The 16,063-nt window shown below is 39.5% G+C and overlaps 1 protein-coding gene across 4 annotated transcripts in view; it reads right to left on the reverse strand.

Moving 5' to 3' along the window:
* Positions 1-16,063, reverse strand: part of Trpc4 (transient receptor potential cation channel subfamily C member 4) — a 162,338-nt gene that overhangs the window by 9,390 nt on the left and 136,885 nt on the right. For all 4 annotated transcript variants that reach the window (XM_057757100.1, XM_057757099.1, XM_057757098.1 and 1 more), the window contains 2 exons: positions 13,158-13,353; positions 9,919-10,113 (listed from right to left, as the gene is read on the reverse strand). In XM_057757100.1, coding sequence (XP_057613083.1) covers positions 9,919-10,113; positions 13,158-13,353 — 391 coding nt within the window. The remainder of the gene's footprint in view (positions 1-9,918; positions 10,114-13,157; positions 13,354-16,063) is intronic.

Here is a 16,063-nt window from a genome sequence, read left to right on the forward strand (position 1 = left end):
CTGAATTTACAGTTTTATGTTTCAAAAGCATGACATAAACGTACACACACTGCTGGTCAGAGCAGAAAGCAAGGCAGCCTGTTCAGATCTTTGAGACATAGTCAGCTGAGATCCCCAAAGGCTTCAGAGAAAAATCAAAAGCTGAGTACAACTTGGAAACCAGCTGCTGTGCATGCCTCGGGATGGGGAGTGAGGGAGGGTGATGGGGAGCCAGGCACACAGACCTATTTGTACCCCACCCTCCACCTCCTGTCCCCAAGAAGCAAGGAATCCTGAGAAACTGGATAAATAAACAAGTTCTTTTTTTGTTTTTTTTTTTTGTTTTTAAAATAAAGTGGTTGGCCTGGTGATGGTGGCACACACCTTTAATCCCAGCATGTGGGAGGCAGAGGCAGGTGGATATCTGTGAGTTTGAGGATAGCTTGGTCTACAGAGCCAGTTCCAGGACAGCCAAGGCTATACTGAGAAAAACTGTTTCAAAAACAAAAGAGAAAGAAAGAAAGAAAGAAAGAAAGAAAGAAAGAAAGAAAGAGAGAGAGAAAGAAAGAATCGAAGGAAGGAAAAGAAAATGGTTTGATTGGATGATCTCTAAATTCTCTTTGGAGGGTGATGCAAACATAGTTTAAGATTTGATTTGATTTTGCAAAGTGCATGTCCCCGGTCCTCTAGTGTGGCCTTTTCATAATGGATATGTGTATATGCAATGAACTGTCACAAAGGCTAGCCAAGTATGAGTGCCCTCACAGTAACACCAATGACTTTTCACCTTCTTTCCTCATTAAAATCTTCTACAGTTTCACAACCATCTTTCTTAAAAAATTAAACTACATGCATTTATTCTGTGTGTGTGTGTGTGTTTATGCATGGACACATACACCATAGCATGTGTATAGAGGTTGGAGGACAGCTTTTAGGAGTTGGTTCTCTCCTTCCACCCCATGGGCCCTGGTCTTCAGGCTAGGCAGAAAGAACCTTTCACCCCTGAACCATATCTTTGGTTCAGTTTCACAAAAATCATTTTATTTTCTTTCATCTTGTAGATCAGAGCTTCAATACAAATTAAACATATATATTACACACATAGTATATTTTCTATAACACACGCATATATTCATAACTAAGAGCTCATAGTATATTTTCTATAACACACACACACACACATATATAGATATTCACAACTAAGAGCTCATAAGCCAATCAATTATGTCTTTAGATAAACAGTAGATTCCAACAGGGTTGAGTTGGGCTGGGACAAAGCTTATTCAAAACCCTGAACGGGAGAAAACAAGGGCCATTTGGTGCTACAAAGAGTTATGAAGAGGAAGGCATGACTCAGAATATTTGGTTTGGCATAAATTCTCAAGTCACTAAAGTATGCACAATCAAAGGTCAGAAAAATGTACATTGCAAAGGAAAAAATGAATGGTTTGTGGTCAATTAGCTTAAATTAACTTTCCGTGAATCAGATTAGAGGCAAAGATGCAAATTTAAAAATAGAGACATCAGAAGAATTTTGTGTTTTGAGAACAGTTACCTCTAGACAAAAAACTGATTTAAGGTCTCATTCTCAAAAATAGGAATTGTTCCTTTGATAGAAAACTGAATTTCATATGTAGCCATGCATCATCTGTGACCATGCAATATCTGTGGTCATGAATCTGTGACCATGCATGTCTGGCCACGCATCTGTGACCACACATGTCTGGACATGAAGATGTGACCATGCCTCTGTGACCATGCATGTCTGGACATGCATCTGTGACCATGCATGTTTGGACATGCATCTGTGACCACGCATGTCTGGACATGGAGATGTGACCATGCATCTGAGCCCCTGAGTGAACCAAGCTTTTCTGACTCCAGGAGCAATGCAGTGTTTGTGCTCCTCAGCGCTTAGATTGGGAGGAAGCCCAGATGAACTTCCAGAGCCTCCTTGCAGCTGAGAACTGGAGATGCCATAGACTAAAGACTGTCACTAGTGGCTCTGGAGGCAGTTCTTAGAGCGGTCTTCCAGCCTTTGTGTGCACAGAAGAGGAAGATGCGGTATTAGAGGAGAGTGTGGGAGCTTGTAGCGAGTCTCACAAGCACCTTACAACCCAAGATTTCCTCTGCTTCCCCTAAAAGTGGAATACGAAAGAGACACATTTCCATGAGTTGGCTTTCCCTTTTCAAAACAAAAACACTTGTGTTGGAGGCAATGTACTAAGGGGCATCTCTGTGAGTTCCAGACCAGCCTGGGCTACATAATAAGGTTCCAAAAAAATGTCTTGGACTAAAATACAGTAAATAGGTTTTGATCCAGAAGGGAGTAAACTGGTAATCTGCATCCCAGAAACTATTATGCTTTTACTTGACTGACGATGACAGTAATTGCATGCATTGTTTATACAGCTTTTTGTGTGCGACTGCATCAGAACATTGACTAGGCTGTTTAGCAGATGTTATTAGACTGCCTTCACGGCTACATCTTTTCCCACAGGGGCCATCAATGATGAGGCCACATCTTTGCCCCTCCTCTATGCCTCAAATTCTAGCTGAGTTCCCGGCCTGTGGAACAACACGCCATTATTGCTTACTGAGCCTTATAAGACGTATCCTGTTCAAATCATTTGTTCTACAATGTTTTAAAAATGATTGGAATTTAACATGGTTTGGAGGACAAATCAAACATTTGGAGTAAAAGGATTGCCACTCCTTTCTAAGGCCACTGCTAGAGACGGCGAGTTAGTAGGAGGTTTTCTATGACATTTTCCTAATCCAGCTGTTTCTCATGCACAGAAGTGGTAGTATATAGGAGCAAATATAACCACATCCCATGAACAACAATTCTCCCATGCCAGTCAACTTCAACTCCCCATTAGAACAGAACTGATCCTGGGTTGAAGGAACAATCCATGACACTCAAAGTAGGAAAGATCCCCATGAGAGTCAATCACAAAGCCTTGTGAATGTCAAGTTAAGGACAGACAGGAAGAACCCCACACGTCGGCGCCGTAATTCAAGCCCTGGTTCTTGTTTCCCAGCTTCTGTACACTTTTCCTGGTGAGTTTCCCCCTAAACACAACATGTCCATGATATCTACACATTCCCAGGGCAAGTTCTGGATATGCAGCTTCCACAGTGGCCCAACCTGACACAGGCAAGACTCTCAGATCAGACACCATGAAGAAATCCACATGTCCAGGTCACATAGCAAAAACAAAAACAGTAGGAAGGGCCAAGATACTATATCCCTGCCTCTAACCAGGACTCCTGTAAAAATGGTCTCCAATGAGAATGATCTGGATGAATCCCAGGACACAGATTTAAAAGAACAGCCAGAAACTCCAAAGACTCAAAAAGTTTTTTAAAAAGACAAGAACAAACGCCCCAATGAACTCAAAGAAGGCGGCAAGAAATGCCTGAGCGAAGTTCAGGAAAACACAGCATACAGCAGAAATGAAATGACGAAGTCAACTGAGGATCTGAAAACTGATTTCAGTAAAGTCATAGAAATACTGAAGAGAACTCCAACGGAAATGAAGCTGGACTTGAAAAGCCCAACAGAAAGTCTTTCCTACTACAATGGGTGGACGCTTTTAGAATACCAGAACTTGCGGTGGTTTTGAAGAGACAAGATGAAAGCCATTTTAAACCTAGGCCCCATCCTTGTGAGAGTCTAACCTAGCAGGCACCTCACCCCAGGCACCCCACCCATGTACCTGTGAATTCAGAGAAAAGCCGCAAATGGCTCAAAAACTGCCTGGCTGCCCAGAGACTCGAGGACAGCCAAGTTAGACAAACAAGAGTGCTTACAATTACCAGGTGGTTTTGTAGAAAGTTACAAAAATTCCTTGCCGACTTTTAGAGCCAACTACCCCCCCCCCACCCAATCAGGTAATGCCAAGGCATGTAACTCCCCGCTTGCGGGTTTTTCCCTTTACAGACCCCCTGCACTGTGTCCTCAGGGCCTTTCTCCCTCATCTGCTGCATCAGTGTGTGGGGCAGGGGCTCCTGTTGCGAACCTGTACAATAAAGAAATCTTGTGCAATTGCATGGGAAGTCAGCTCTGTGGAGGTCTTGCTGGGGTGTCTCGTGACTCAGGCATGACAGATTGAGGAGTAATGGCACCAGGGGTTTATAGATTTGAATGCTGGGTTGTTAGGAAGTGGCTCTGCTTGGTAGGGATTAGGAGGTGTGTCCTTGATGGAGTAGGTGTGTGTGTGTGTGTGTGTGTGTGTGTGTGTGTCCAGCCCAAAGGCCCTCTCAAGGTACAGAGAAGAAGCAACAGTCAATGAAGGTCTGAGGGTGATTGATTCTCTCACTTTGTGCTTTTCCAATTCAGTTTCTTTATTTTCCTGCTAATTTTTCTGTTTCTTTATTTTCCTGCTAATTTTTCTATCTTACCTCTAATTCCTCCTAGCTTCTTCTAGAGTCTTCTATCTTTCCTTGAAACTCTTTTTTTTTTTTTTTTTTTTTTTTTTTTTTTTTTTTTTTTTTTTAATGAGAGGCTTGAAGAAAAAAAAACAAACTAAGAGTTGTCTCTCATCGGTCAAAAGCACACACCTAGGGTAAGCGATAGGGAGCTGAGTCATTGCCATGGCAACACAAGGTTCCAAGATTACAGCAGTTAGACTGTGACCAGACCGAGGGGTGTGTGTGTGGTACACTGTCCAGTGACAAACTTTGAGACATAGCCCTATTCTCAACAGACAGGCAAGCAAAGAATTGCCATGCTTTGCTCAGTAACCTTGGTTGGGCATCTCTGACTCGGACCTTGCGTGTACCTTTAAAGTTTTAAACTTATGATCTATTTATCAAAAGCCTTTGGTCTAGCTTGAACTTGCTCTGAGGTAAAAGTGAACTAATTGGGTGCAGTTTGTGTTAGACTGAAGAGAAATTGTTATTTTTTGACATTAGTCCAAGCAAAAAAGGACAAAGCAGGCTTTTAAGTGTCTACAGTCTTATGGGACAAATCGATCTAGTTACGAAGCATGTCCTAATATATATTCTATATATTAAAATTACACAGCTAAATGAAAAGTCATCTTCCTGACCACCCACAGATATATGCGCCCATAAGATTAAGATGTAATCATGAGATTACATATACCCATTACGTGAAATGCACGTGATGGGGAGATATGATAGCTGTTATTGCACAAGTGAAATCACAGACGAAAGCCACAGCTTTCAGAGTCAGTGTTCCCGCAGGCTTTGCTGAGCAGGTTTCCTCCATCTGAGAATAATTTTTATAGTGGGTTGACATCTGAATTATCGATTGCTATAAGGTATAATTGTGTCATGGCTCGCAATAGCTCATGATAAACACTCCTGACTGTTTTCTTTACAGGAAGTGGGCTTTGGGGTTTCAGAAGTCCAAGCCCAGCCCAGTGTTCTCTGTCCCTTTCTCCCCGCTGCCTGCAAACCCACATGTAGGACTCTTAACCTCTCTCTGGCACCACATCTGCCTGCATGCCACCAAGCTTCCAGCTGTGATGACAATGGACCAAGCCTCTGAAACTGCAAAAAATTCTGAATTAAATACTTTCCTTTAAAATAACTGCTGTGGTCATGGAGTTGTTTTTTTTTTTTTTTTTTTTTTTTTTTTTTTTTTTTTTTTTTCCCACAGCAATAGAATACCGACTAAGACAGGACCAGAAGAAAAAGTAGAAGAATTTGAATACTCAAACCAAGAGTATCAAATGTTCTAAAAATAATGAAAGAAACATGTATAAAATTTGGTATGCCTTGAAAGACAAGATATTCTAATTATAGGCACAGATGAAAGAGAGGAACCATGGATCAATGGCATAAACTAGATCTTCAACAAAACCAAAGAAGAAAGCATGAACAGATTAAGGAAAGGCATATCCATGCAAGAACATGCAAAAAGCACACAGAACACCAAATAGAAAGGACCAGAAAAAAACCAACTTCCATGCCATATTATAGCTAAAACATTAAATGTACATAATAAAGAGAAATGGTTGAAAGCTTCAAGAGAAAAAAAATTATAAGTCCTGTAGAGGAAAACCCATCAGAATAACAGCTGATTTCTCAATGGAAACTTTAAAATCCAGAGTAGTCTGGAGCAATGGACATCAAGTTCTAAAAAACCACAGATGTCATCCCAGACTACTGCACCCAGAAAAATTACCTGCCATAGTTTAAAGAGGAAAAACATATAAATTTCCCTGGGCGTAACAAGCGAAAAAAAAAAAAAATCTATGTCTACAAAGTCAGCCCTACAGAGGACACTGGTGGAAATACCTGAACTGAAGATAAGAATACACTTAGCCAAGAGACCATAGAAAGAAAACAGATGAAGGCACAATTACTGAAATACAAACTAGGACTTAGAACACAAACAGCAAAACCTCAAAATGACAGCCTGACATCAATTCACCCCTTCCAATAATAACTTTAAATAATAATGACCTCAACTTCCTAATGAAAAGACACAGGCTAATTGAATGGATTAAGGAAAAATCTGGGAGTGAAGTGATTAAGCAGTTAAGAGCACTTGCTGCTCTCCCGAGTTTGGTTCCCAGCACCCATGTCAGGCAGGTGGCTCACAACTCTGTGTAATTTCAACTCCAGGGGATCTGGTACCTCTAGTCTGTGCAGGTATCTGCACTCATCTACACATTCATACATGGGATAAGACATCATCCTCACCATCATCACCACCATCATCATCATCAAGTTCATCTTTCTGTTTCCCACAAAAAAACTCATTTTGTCTTCTTTAAACAACAACAAAAAATATTCCAAGGAAATGGAGTCAGAAACCAAGCAAGTATTGTTATCCTAATATTTGAAAAAAATATATCAAATTTTAAGAGATAATAAAGGGAATTTCATTACAAACAAAGTAATGATTACTAGAAATGACATTATAATTCTACACGATTATGCACCAAACTGTGGTAAACTGAATTTCATAAAAAATTACTGGACCTCATGATGGAAATAAACCCCAACTCAGTAACAGTTATTTCAATACTCCTCTTACTCCAATGGACAAGCCCATCTTGATACAAGACAAACAGATAACTAAGAATTAAATGACATCATACATCAAATGGACTTGTCAGATATCTACAGAACATTTGTCCCAAACACCAGTGAATATACATTTTACTCTGCAGTCCATGGAAGCTTCTCTAAATTAGACTACATCCTGGAACACAAAACAAATATTAGCAATTTCAGAAAAATTAAAATCATTCCATGTAACCTCTCTTACCACAATTCAATGAAGCTTAAAATCAACAATGAATAAATTCCTAGCAAATAAACAAACTCAAGGAGATATAACAATATATTACTGAATAATATATGGGCTGAAGAAGAAATAAAATATTCCACAAATGAAATGAAAACATAAAAAAAACCTCTGAGGCATGTTAAAAATACTTCTAAGAGGGAAATTTATAGCTCTAAGAAAGACAGAAAGAATACAGATAAATTACTTAGTAATGAAACTCAAGACTTTGAACAAACCAAACTCAAATCCAGTTTGATTTGCTAAACTGGATTTGAAATGCTAAAAATCAGGGTACAACTTTATCTATAGATTTATTGATCCTTTGTATTGTTTTGTTACTAAAAACTTTTCATTTTTTAAGAACTTGTTTTTTGAGTTTTTTGTTTTTTTAAACAGTACTGACAAACTATTGACCCAATTAACCAAAATAAAACAAAACAAACAAGCAGAAAAATAACTTAACAGTGAAACATCAAAAGAGGCAGTGAAGATATTCAGAATATTATTAAGTGATTACTTTTCAACCAGCATTCTATTATTACTCAGTCTTAAAAAATGAAATCATAAAATTTACAGTTAATGGGTAGAACTAGAAAAAAATCATTCTGACTGAAGTAACCCAGACCCAGAAAGACAAATCTGGTATGTATTCACTTATATGTGGATATTAGCTGTTAAGTCAAGAACAATTAGTCTATGATCTGTAGAACCACAGAGGTTAGGTATAGAGTGGGAGGGGGCTGGAATGGGAATATCAATTGTGGGGAAAGGGGGATGAAGGAGGGAATGTTGGGAGAAATAGCTAAAATTAAGGGCCATTTGAAGTGTAGTATGAAAACCTAATATGGTAGAAGCTTTCATATATATACATATATGTATATATATATTGCACCTGCAAGACATGCTGGTGCAATGCTAGCACAAAGCATGTGAAAGCAAGCAATCAATAACTGGTTTGACTTAAGGCTACTCCATGAGATGGAGTCCACACTCAACACTGCTTGGGTGACCAAGAACCTGGGACTAGATATACCAGGGGCCTAGTATATCTACTGTTCATTAAATAGAATACCAATAAAATGTCTCCTAATGATAGTCTGCTATACTTATAGGTGAGTGACTTGCTCAGCCGTCATCAGAGAAGCTTCTTTATGCAACAGGTGGGAACAAATACAGAGACCCACAGCTAGAGTTTATGTAGAAAGTTAGATTCTTTGGAACTCTAAGCCCTATACAGAATGCTTCCACCAAATTCTTCCAGTTGGGCTTAGGGAATCCTGCAGAAGAGGAGGCAGAAAGAATGTAAGAGCAAAGGGGATGGAGGACACAGGGAGAACAAGGCCCTCTACATCAACATGACCAAAGCTCCTATGAACTCACAGGGACTAAAGCCACATGCTCAGGGCCTGCGTGGATCTGCAACAGGCCCTGTGCATAAATCATATAGTTTCCAGTTTATTCTTTTTATGGAATTTTTGAGTGTGTAATAAGTGGGCAACTGTTTCTTGTACCTCTTCTTGGGCTCTTTCCTTCTCTCTTGTTAGTTAGTTTTTTTTTTGTCTAATTCCATTGTGTTATTTTTATTTTATCTTATTATATTTTACTTTTTAAAAACCTACAAGGTTTTTTAAAATACAGTTAGAAAATCTAAATAAAATGATACATTTCCAGGTTTTTCAAACCACCAACGTTGAATAAGAAGAGATTTTCAATTTAAATAGAGTCATAACAAATAAAGAGATCAGAACAATAATAAAAAGCCTTCCAGGTTTAAAAAAAAAACCCAGGCCCAGTTGTATTTATTACAGAATTCTACCAGACTCTCAAAGAAAATCTTCAAGAATACTTCTTAAATCATCCAAAGTTAGGAGCTATATTTCTAAACCCCTGTATTATTCTAAGGTTAAAACTGTGTAAAGACACAACAAGAAAGAAAACTACAGGCACCAATATCCCCAATGAACACAGATGCAAAACTTCTCAAAAAAAATGCTTTTATGCAAAATTTAGGCATTTATCAAAAAGATCAACCACCATGATGAAGCTCTCGCTATCCTGGATATATTGGGAAGTCTGAGCATAGAAAATCAATACAAGTAAGAGATAAAATAAATGTCTAAAAATTTTTCACATGATCTTCTCAATAGATGCAGAAAATGCCTTTGACAAAAGTCCTAGAGCAGTAGACCTAGAGGGAACAGATTTTAGAGTAGTAAAAGCTATACTTGACAAACCAATAGCCAGCGTCATCCTAAATGATGGATCCAATGACTTGAACACTAAAGCATGCATCTTTTCTCATGGACGCAATAGTTCAGAGGGAGCAAGCCCAATAAGTCACCACTGTAATTGCAGAAGAACTTGGGTATAAGAGATGGTTGTGTCCCCAAGACTAGGCTAAGGGAATGAGGAGGCCACTTTATTAAGAGAGTTGATTCCATTACAACAGGCGTGATGTCTTTCACTCAAGAAATGGGCTTGTGAAGAGTCCTAGCTACCCGGACGGGGGGGGGGGGGGGTTAAACCTGAGTGACGTACAGTGAAACTTTACTGTGTACAATCAGTGAGAACAGAAAGTCAAAAGATCTGCCCATGTTTGGTAACGATTCAACTCTAGTCAGACAACTCATGATTGACAATGGGACACTAACAGGATGTGAGCTTACCCCGATTGTCCCGAAGCTTTCTGGCTTCCTTCTCATCTTTTTCTTACACAGGTGCGTCCAGATCCACTTGACCAGGTACCACAGGGATTTGGGGCTTGGGATGACATTGAAAGGCGTAGGCAGGGTGCCGCCTTCTTCAAAGTAGCTCATCCAAAGCTTCGTTCGAGCAAATTTCCATTCTATGTCTGCATGGTCCTGAGCAAGAGAACATGACAAGCGCCGACAGGTTCTCTAATTAACAATGTAAGATCAGCCTCACAGATGGAACCCGAACCTGACACAGAGGGGTTGTTGGAACACTAATTACATGTTAACTAACATTAGTTAGATGGCTTGGAAAAGCGCCACTAACTCCCAGAGACGGTGGCTTGCCCTGTACGGACTCACGTCATTGTTACTTGGTTCAACCCTCCTTCTTTAAGGAACCAGAGATCCACAGTTGTGTGTTAAAGAAGCTGTGGTGATTTCTTCTGACTGGGAAGCAATGCTGCAGCTCCGTCCCTGAAGACTGTATGGTTTGGTTTCACTAGGTGCTAGCCAGAGGCATGGCTTTACATCCTAGCCCAGGCCCTGCACGCTGCTTGGATAAATGCTACCTGCATGAGCGCTCACAGATGAGCTTTGGTGCTGCAGGGGATGTCTGAGTGGAAATGTTTCCACATGGATAATGCTCTCTTACCCTCAGACAAGAGATGCACGTTTACAGAGAGATCTCACTAACCCACAACGCAGAGCAGCGGCCTCCATCACAGCCCTGAGCCTTGGTGCAATTGCACAGGAGCCATTAATCAGGGTATTTGTGTCCCGGGATGATGGCTAAATATCATCTGCTAGTCCAGCACAATCCTGAGACCACATGCCTCACAAACCATGGCTCAGTTGAAGTTATGCACCTCAAGGAAACCTGGAGCAGTGGAGGCACATTCACAGCATTCTCTACTCTCTCTTCCTAATACTGAAATGATTCATGAATTTCTTTTGTCCCTATTATATGTTTTGAGACAAAGGACTTTTAAGAAATCAAGTATGTGACTGATGTACAGTAGACGCATAAGAAAATTTGTGATCAACAGAAAAGTACAAGAAGGCTTTAGTCATGGCTTGTGTTATTGATTCAACTCAGCAACTGCTAACTTCCCGATGTTTTTGTGATTTGCCCTACAGTTCTGAGGTGTGGGTAGCAGGAACCAAGAAGAGATCTCTGAGTTTGTTCAGAGATTTTGGGAGACACGAGGGTTAGATGCTCAACATACAAACATCCCAAGGAGCTTCCCTCACAAGACACGGAGAGGTCACTACCTCTGTCCTGATGTCTGCCTGGCTTATAACAGGCTAAATAAAAGGGGAGATTCGAGAAATGTTTTCTATTCATTGCCTAGAAAAACAAGATCCACAAAAAACGTGATGAGACAGTGTCATGCTACTCCCGAGAAATGTTTTCTTCTGGACAAAGCTGGGGCATCTAATGTTTCACATGACCCAAAATGCTGGAGCATCTTTGTCCTTAACATGATGGTTATGGTTTTCTGGGGTTTCGTTTGTTTGTTTGTTTGCTTGTCTGTTTGGTTTGTTTTTGTTTTTGTTTTTTTTTTTTGTGTGTGTGTGTTTCTGTTGCTCTGGATATATGTGGAGTCTATTTATAAAATTTCAGGCTCTAGGATGTTACTTAAAATTCTGTATAACCACAAATTCTGATGTTCATTCCCAGACTGGTAGAGCCCGGGGAATTCTTACATGTAGTCTCTGAACTAGTAACACAGATGCTGTATTCTAATGTATTGCACTTTTTTTTTCACTGATGGGCTTGAGAAAAATTTACCTCTGTAAAGAAAATTCAACTCAAATGCAGAGTGCTACTTGACAAAAGTCATGGTAATGGTTCAGAAGTTCTGCTGTAGATTCAAGGACACGACACAATTGCTGTGTGTGACAAAATGGACAACCTGTATTATGCGCCGTACACTAAGGTCTGACTGTGAAGGGCCCCACATGCATGCTTTGTGCCCTGGTTTTAGTTTGTCTCTATAGCTGTTCTTAGTGGACCTAGCCCACTACTCCGTAAGTTCCCATGGATAAAGCGTTTCATCACAGTTGCTGGAGTGTTTCTCTAACAGTCCTTGGTAACAAAGCACTTATTTATTCAACCATAATCAATCCGTTGGTAAGACATTTTGGTTGCTGATTTTGGGCTTTTCGACACAGGGTCTCAAGTTTTAGCCCAGGGTGGACTGGAAATCACAATGTAGCTCAGGCTAGCTTTAAATTAAAAATGGTCTACCCCCCTCAGCCTTCCAAATGCTAGGGTTACAGATGTAAGCAACCATGTCTAGGCAGAGGTTTTGAAATTTTAAGTAAATAAATGATGCTAAGTTGTTTGAAAGGAAGAATTTTAAATAATATATATTGTACCACAAACTTGTCTGGGGAATTCAAGATCATTTCTATATTTGTTGCTTTTACTAAGCTTTCAAAATTTTTATTTCATGTGCATGGATATTTTCTCTCTCTCTCTCTCTCTCTCTCTCTGTGTGTGTGTGTGTGTGTGTGTGATATGTGTGCCTGGTGCCAAATGAGGCCAGAAGAGGCCACTGAATCCCCCGAGACTGTAGTATAGACTGTAGATAGCTCCATGTGGTTGCTGGGACTTGAACCTGGGAGCTGCAGAAGAGGAGCAAGTTTTCTTAACTGCTGAGCCATCTCTCCAGCCCCTGTTTTTTCCTAAGCTTACAAGAGCTAGTTCCAGGACAGACTCCAAAGCTTCAGAGAAACCCTGTCTCAAAAAGCAAACAAACAAAACAAAACTAAACAAGACAAAAAACCAAAGAAACTGAATATCTATGGCTTCCCCTTTACCAGATTTATCTCTGGGATTTCTTTTCAACTTCATAGCCTGGCACAAGTTTTGTTTATGATGAATTAGCTGATGGGCTGCTTAGAGATGAGAGACCTCTTTCTAAATTGTTTCATGGCAATGGCTCCCTGGCAATATGGGCTCACTTAATTGTTGCAATATGGGCTCACTTAATTGTTCCTGTTACTCTGCCTAGAAAATAGAATAATATACAGTCATTTATGCTCCACTGTTGTTCATATACATCACCACTGACCATTAACTATTCTGATTTCTCTCATCAATATCAGATTATAGACTTTATTTACTATGATGATAAGATAGAATATAGCTGAGAACAACACGCTGAAGAAAGGATATGGAATTAAAAGTAGTGTTGTCAACTTACGGCAATTAGTTGATAAGAATTATTCATCATAGCAATTAACATGTTCAGTAGGACAACCAGAGAGATGACATTGTATGTCCCAAACATGGTGGCCCCAACAAACTCAGTGAACTCATGCTGGGCATTGACATTAGTAACATACAAATTGATGAGTCCGAATATTGACCAAAACAGGGACTGTAGAGTTTCAAATAACCTGGAATAAAACATGAAAGCAGTAAGGTTATCTTATTTTATATATGTACATATATGTGCTGTCAATTTCAACCAAAAATTACAAAATTAAACTTAATAAAGTAATTTAAAATATTTTTATCAAACAAATACAAAAATTAGACTTATTTTTCCTACGTATTTTATTATTTATTCAATGAGCATTGAAAGCTACACTTTGTTGGAGTAAAGTGGGTAAAGGAGAATTCAGATCAGACCCTGGAAGAACATGATTGCACGGTTAAGAAGAGTTTTGTAATTTCTCAAATGGTTGAGGGAAAATAAAAGGATCACAATATTATTTGTGATACATGGAAATTATGTAAAATTTATAACTTAATATCTGCAAATCAAACTTTATGAGACATAGCCACCCTTGTTTATTTTTGTATTGTCTATGGTTTGTTTTCTGCTGGTCACGTTGGCCCAAAATTACATCAGAGAACAATTGACTTGTGGTGTCTAAAATATTTACTATTTGCTCCTGTTCATAGAAAGCTTGTTGATTCCCATTCTCAGTATGTGAAGCTTACTAATCCTAAAGCTTACTAGTCATAAAATTCAGTCATGCCTTTCTCTGCTTTGCTTTCCGTTATGGAAGGATTAAAACAAATTATAATTTTTGTTTTTAGATTTCTGCATTTGTAATTGGACCCACACATAGTATACCGCCTCAGAAAGCAAATTGTCTCAAAATGCTTAGACACTGTAGATTGCTTTTTAGTTTCAAGGCCCATTTTACTCACTCAAGGTAATAAGTGAATTTCCTTTGCTTAAACAAAGAAAACATAATAATCTTTCACTCACCTGTACCCAAATTAAGAAATGTTTGTTTCATTGTACTATAGAACACAATAATACAGTTGGTGTATAGCAAAAGATGATAGAATTTTATAAATGATTAAAATAAGACTATATTTACATCATATTAGAAAAATGAAGGCAAAACCCTTCGGGCACCTGGTACAGTGAGGAGGTGGGATTTCAGTCTCTAGAGGGACCAGGACTAGACTGGAATGCCATTAGGAGGACAGGTCACTAACATTCTAGCAGCAAGGCTCCCTGACGCTCTCCTAAACTGCCTACCTAGTGTCTGAGTGTTGGGTCAGCCCTGGTCAAATGACCCAAGAGACATAATTCATATGAGGCCCTCAGCCTGGAGAGAACATGAGCAGACATACTCATTGCAGGAAATACCAAGGTGAGTTAGTTACCAAAAGAGCCTGAAATAGAGTTTAGAAGGCTCATTGGGAACAAGGTGTGCCGGAGGTTTGCCACAGCAAATACCAGGATGCAGAAACAAAGGATGGATAAACCACAGGACAAGGGAAGGGAATTTATGGAAAGACACAGGATCATGCTGAGACTGATCTAAGCCTCCGTGCCCAGCTCTGCATCAATTCCCTAAAGCTGAGCGTGTCCTCCTTGTTCAGAGGATCTGAGCGCTGTAGTTCTGTATTGTTCTTACAGCAGAATGCCTGGTGCCGACACAATTCATTTCTAGCCCTCATGATCAAAGGAGTCTAACTAAATATGTCTAAATTGCCACTCAGACCTTTAATTCCACAAATCTATTGCTTTCACAAGTGAAAACTTCATATTTTTAGTTGAAAAGCTGATTCTAGGAGTAAAATTTAACTTTATTTATATTTTATAATAGTTAAATGCTGTGACAGATAATTGTAACAAAGATGCTGTTTTGGCCAAATTTAGTCAAAATGAGGGGTGTTCTGTTATATAAGAAGGTGAAGATGTCTTCACATGAAAGAGCCCAGTGGGTCTCCAAACTGTCAGGGAGACTGAAATGAATTCTTTGACTCTAGAAAAGTTCATGAAAATGTTTTTTTTTTTTGGTTTCTTTGAGACAGGGTTTCGCTGAAGTTTTAGAGCCTGTCCTGGAACTAGCTCTTGTAGACCAGTCTAGCCTTGAACTCAGAGGCAGAGATCCGTCTGCCTCTGCCTACTGAGTGCTGGGATTAAAGGCGTTCACCACCACTGCTCAGCTGAGATATTTTAATTTGATTTATGGGTCAATTTTTTTTATGTTTTAGTAACTCTTAGGCATCCTTTGAATCTAATGTGAGTTAACTGTGTCCTTTCTTTCCTGACAGTGATGACCCCTCATAGGAACATATAAATATACTTCAGTTGGGTTTGTCCTGACATGAGGGAGAAACTCAGGGAAAGTTTTACATGACATAGCTAAGATTTGATTCAGTAGATCAAGACCTGCTGTGGAAGCCATCACGTGGTGTCTGAATCCCTGGCACCCACACATAAGCTGGGCAGCTGTGACTTTTGCCCATAATCCCGTCTTTAGGAGGTGAGACTAGATTCCTGGGGCTGGCAGCCATGCTAGCTAAATCAGCATGCTTTGGGCTCAGTGAGAGATTCCATCTTAGTGAAGCAGAGAATTATGGAGGAAGACACAAGACTTCAACTTCTGCCCTCCAAATGCACATGCACACGTGTACATACGTACTTATATACATGCATGCATGTATGCATACATGCATCACACAGGACAGAAAAGGAAAATTTTACATATTGAATAGCACATTTAATAAAATACTAACAAATAGATGACATTACAAGTGCCTTTCCATTGTGGTTGCTTCCTCAAGCATTCCGATAAAGCAGCCATGCAAATCAAAGTTCTTCCATGATTGACAGTCCCCATTGGCTTCTATGTA

The sequence above is a fragment of the Chionomys nivalis genome, chromosome 24, assembly GCF_950005125.1.
Source record: "Chionomys nivalis chromosome 24, mChiNiv1.1, whole genome shotgun sequence".
NCBI lineage: Eukaryota > Metazoa > Chordata > Mammalia > Rodentia > Cricetidae > Chionomys > Chionomys nivalis.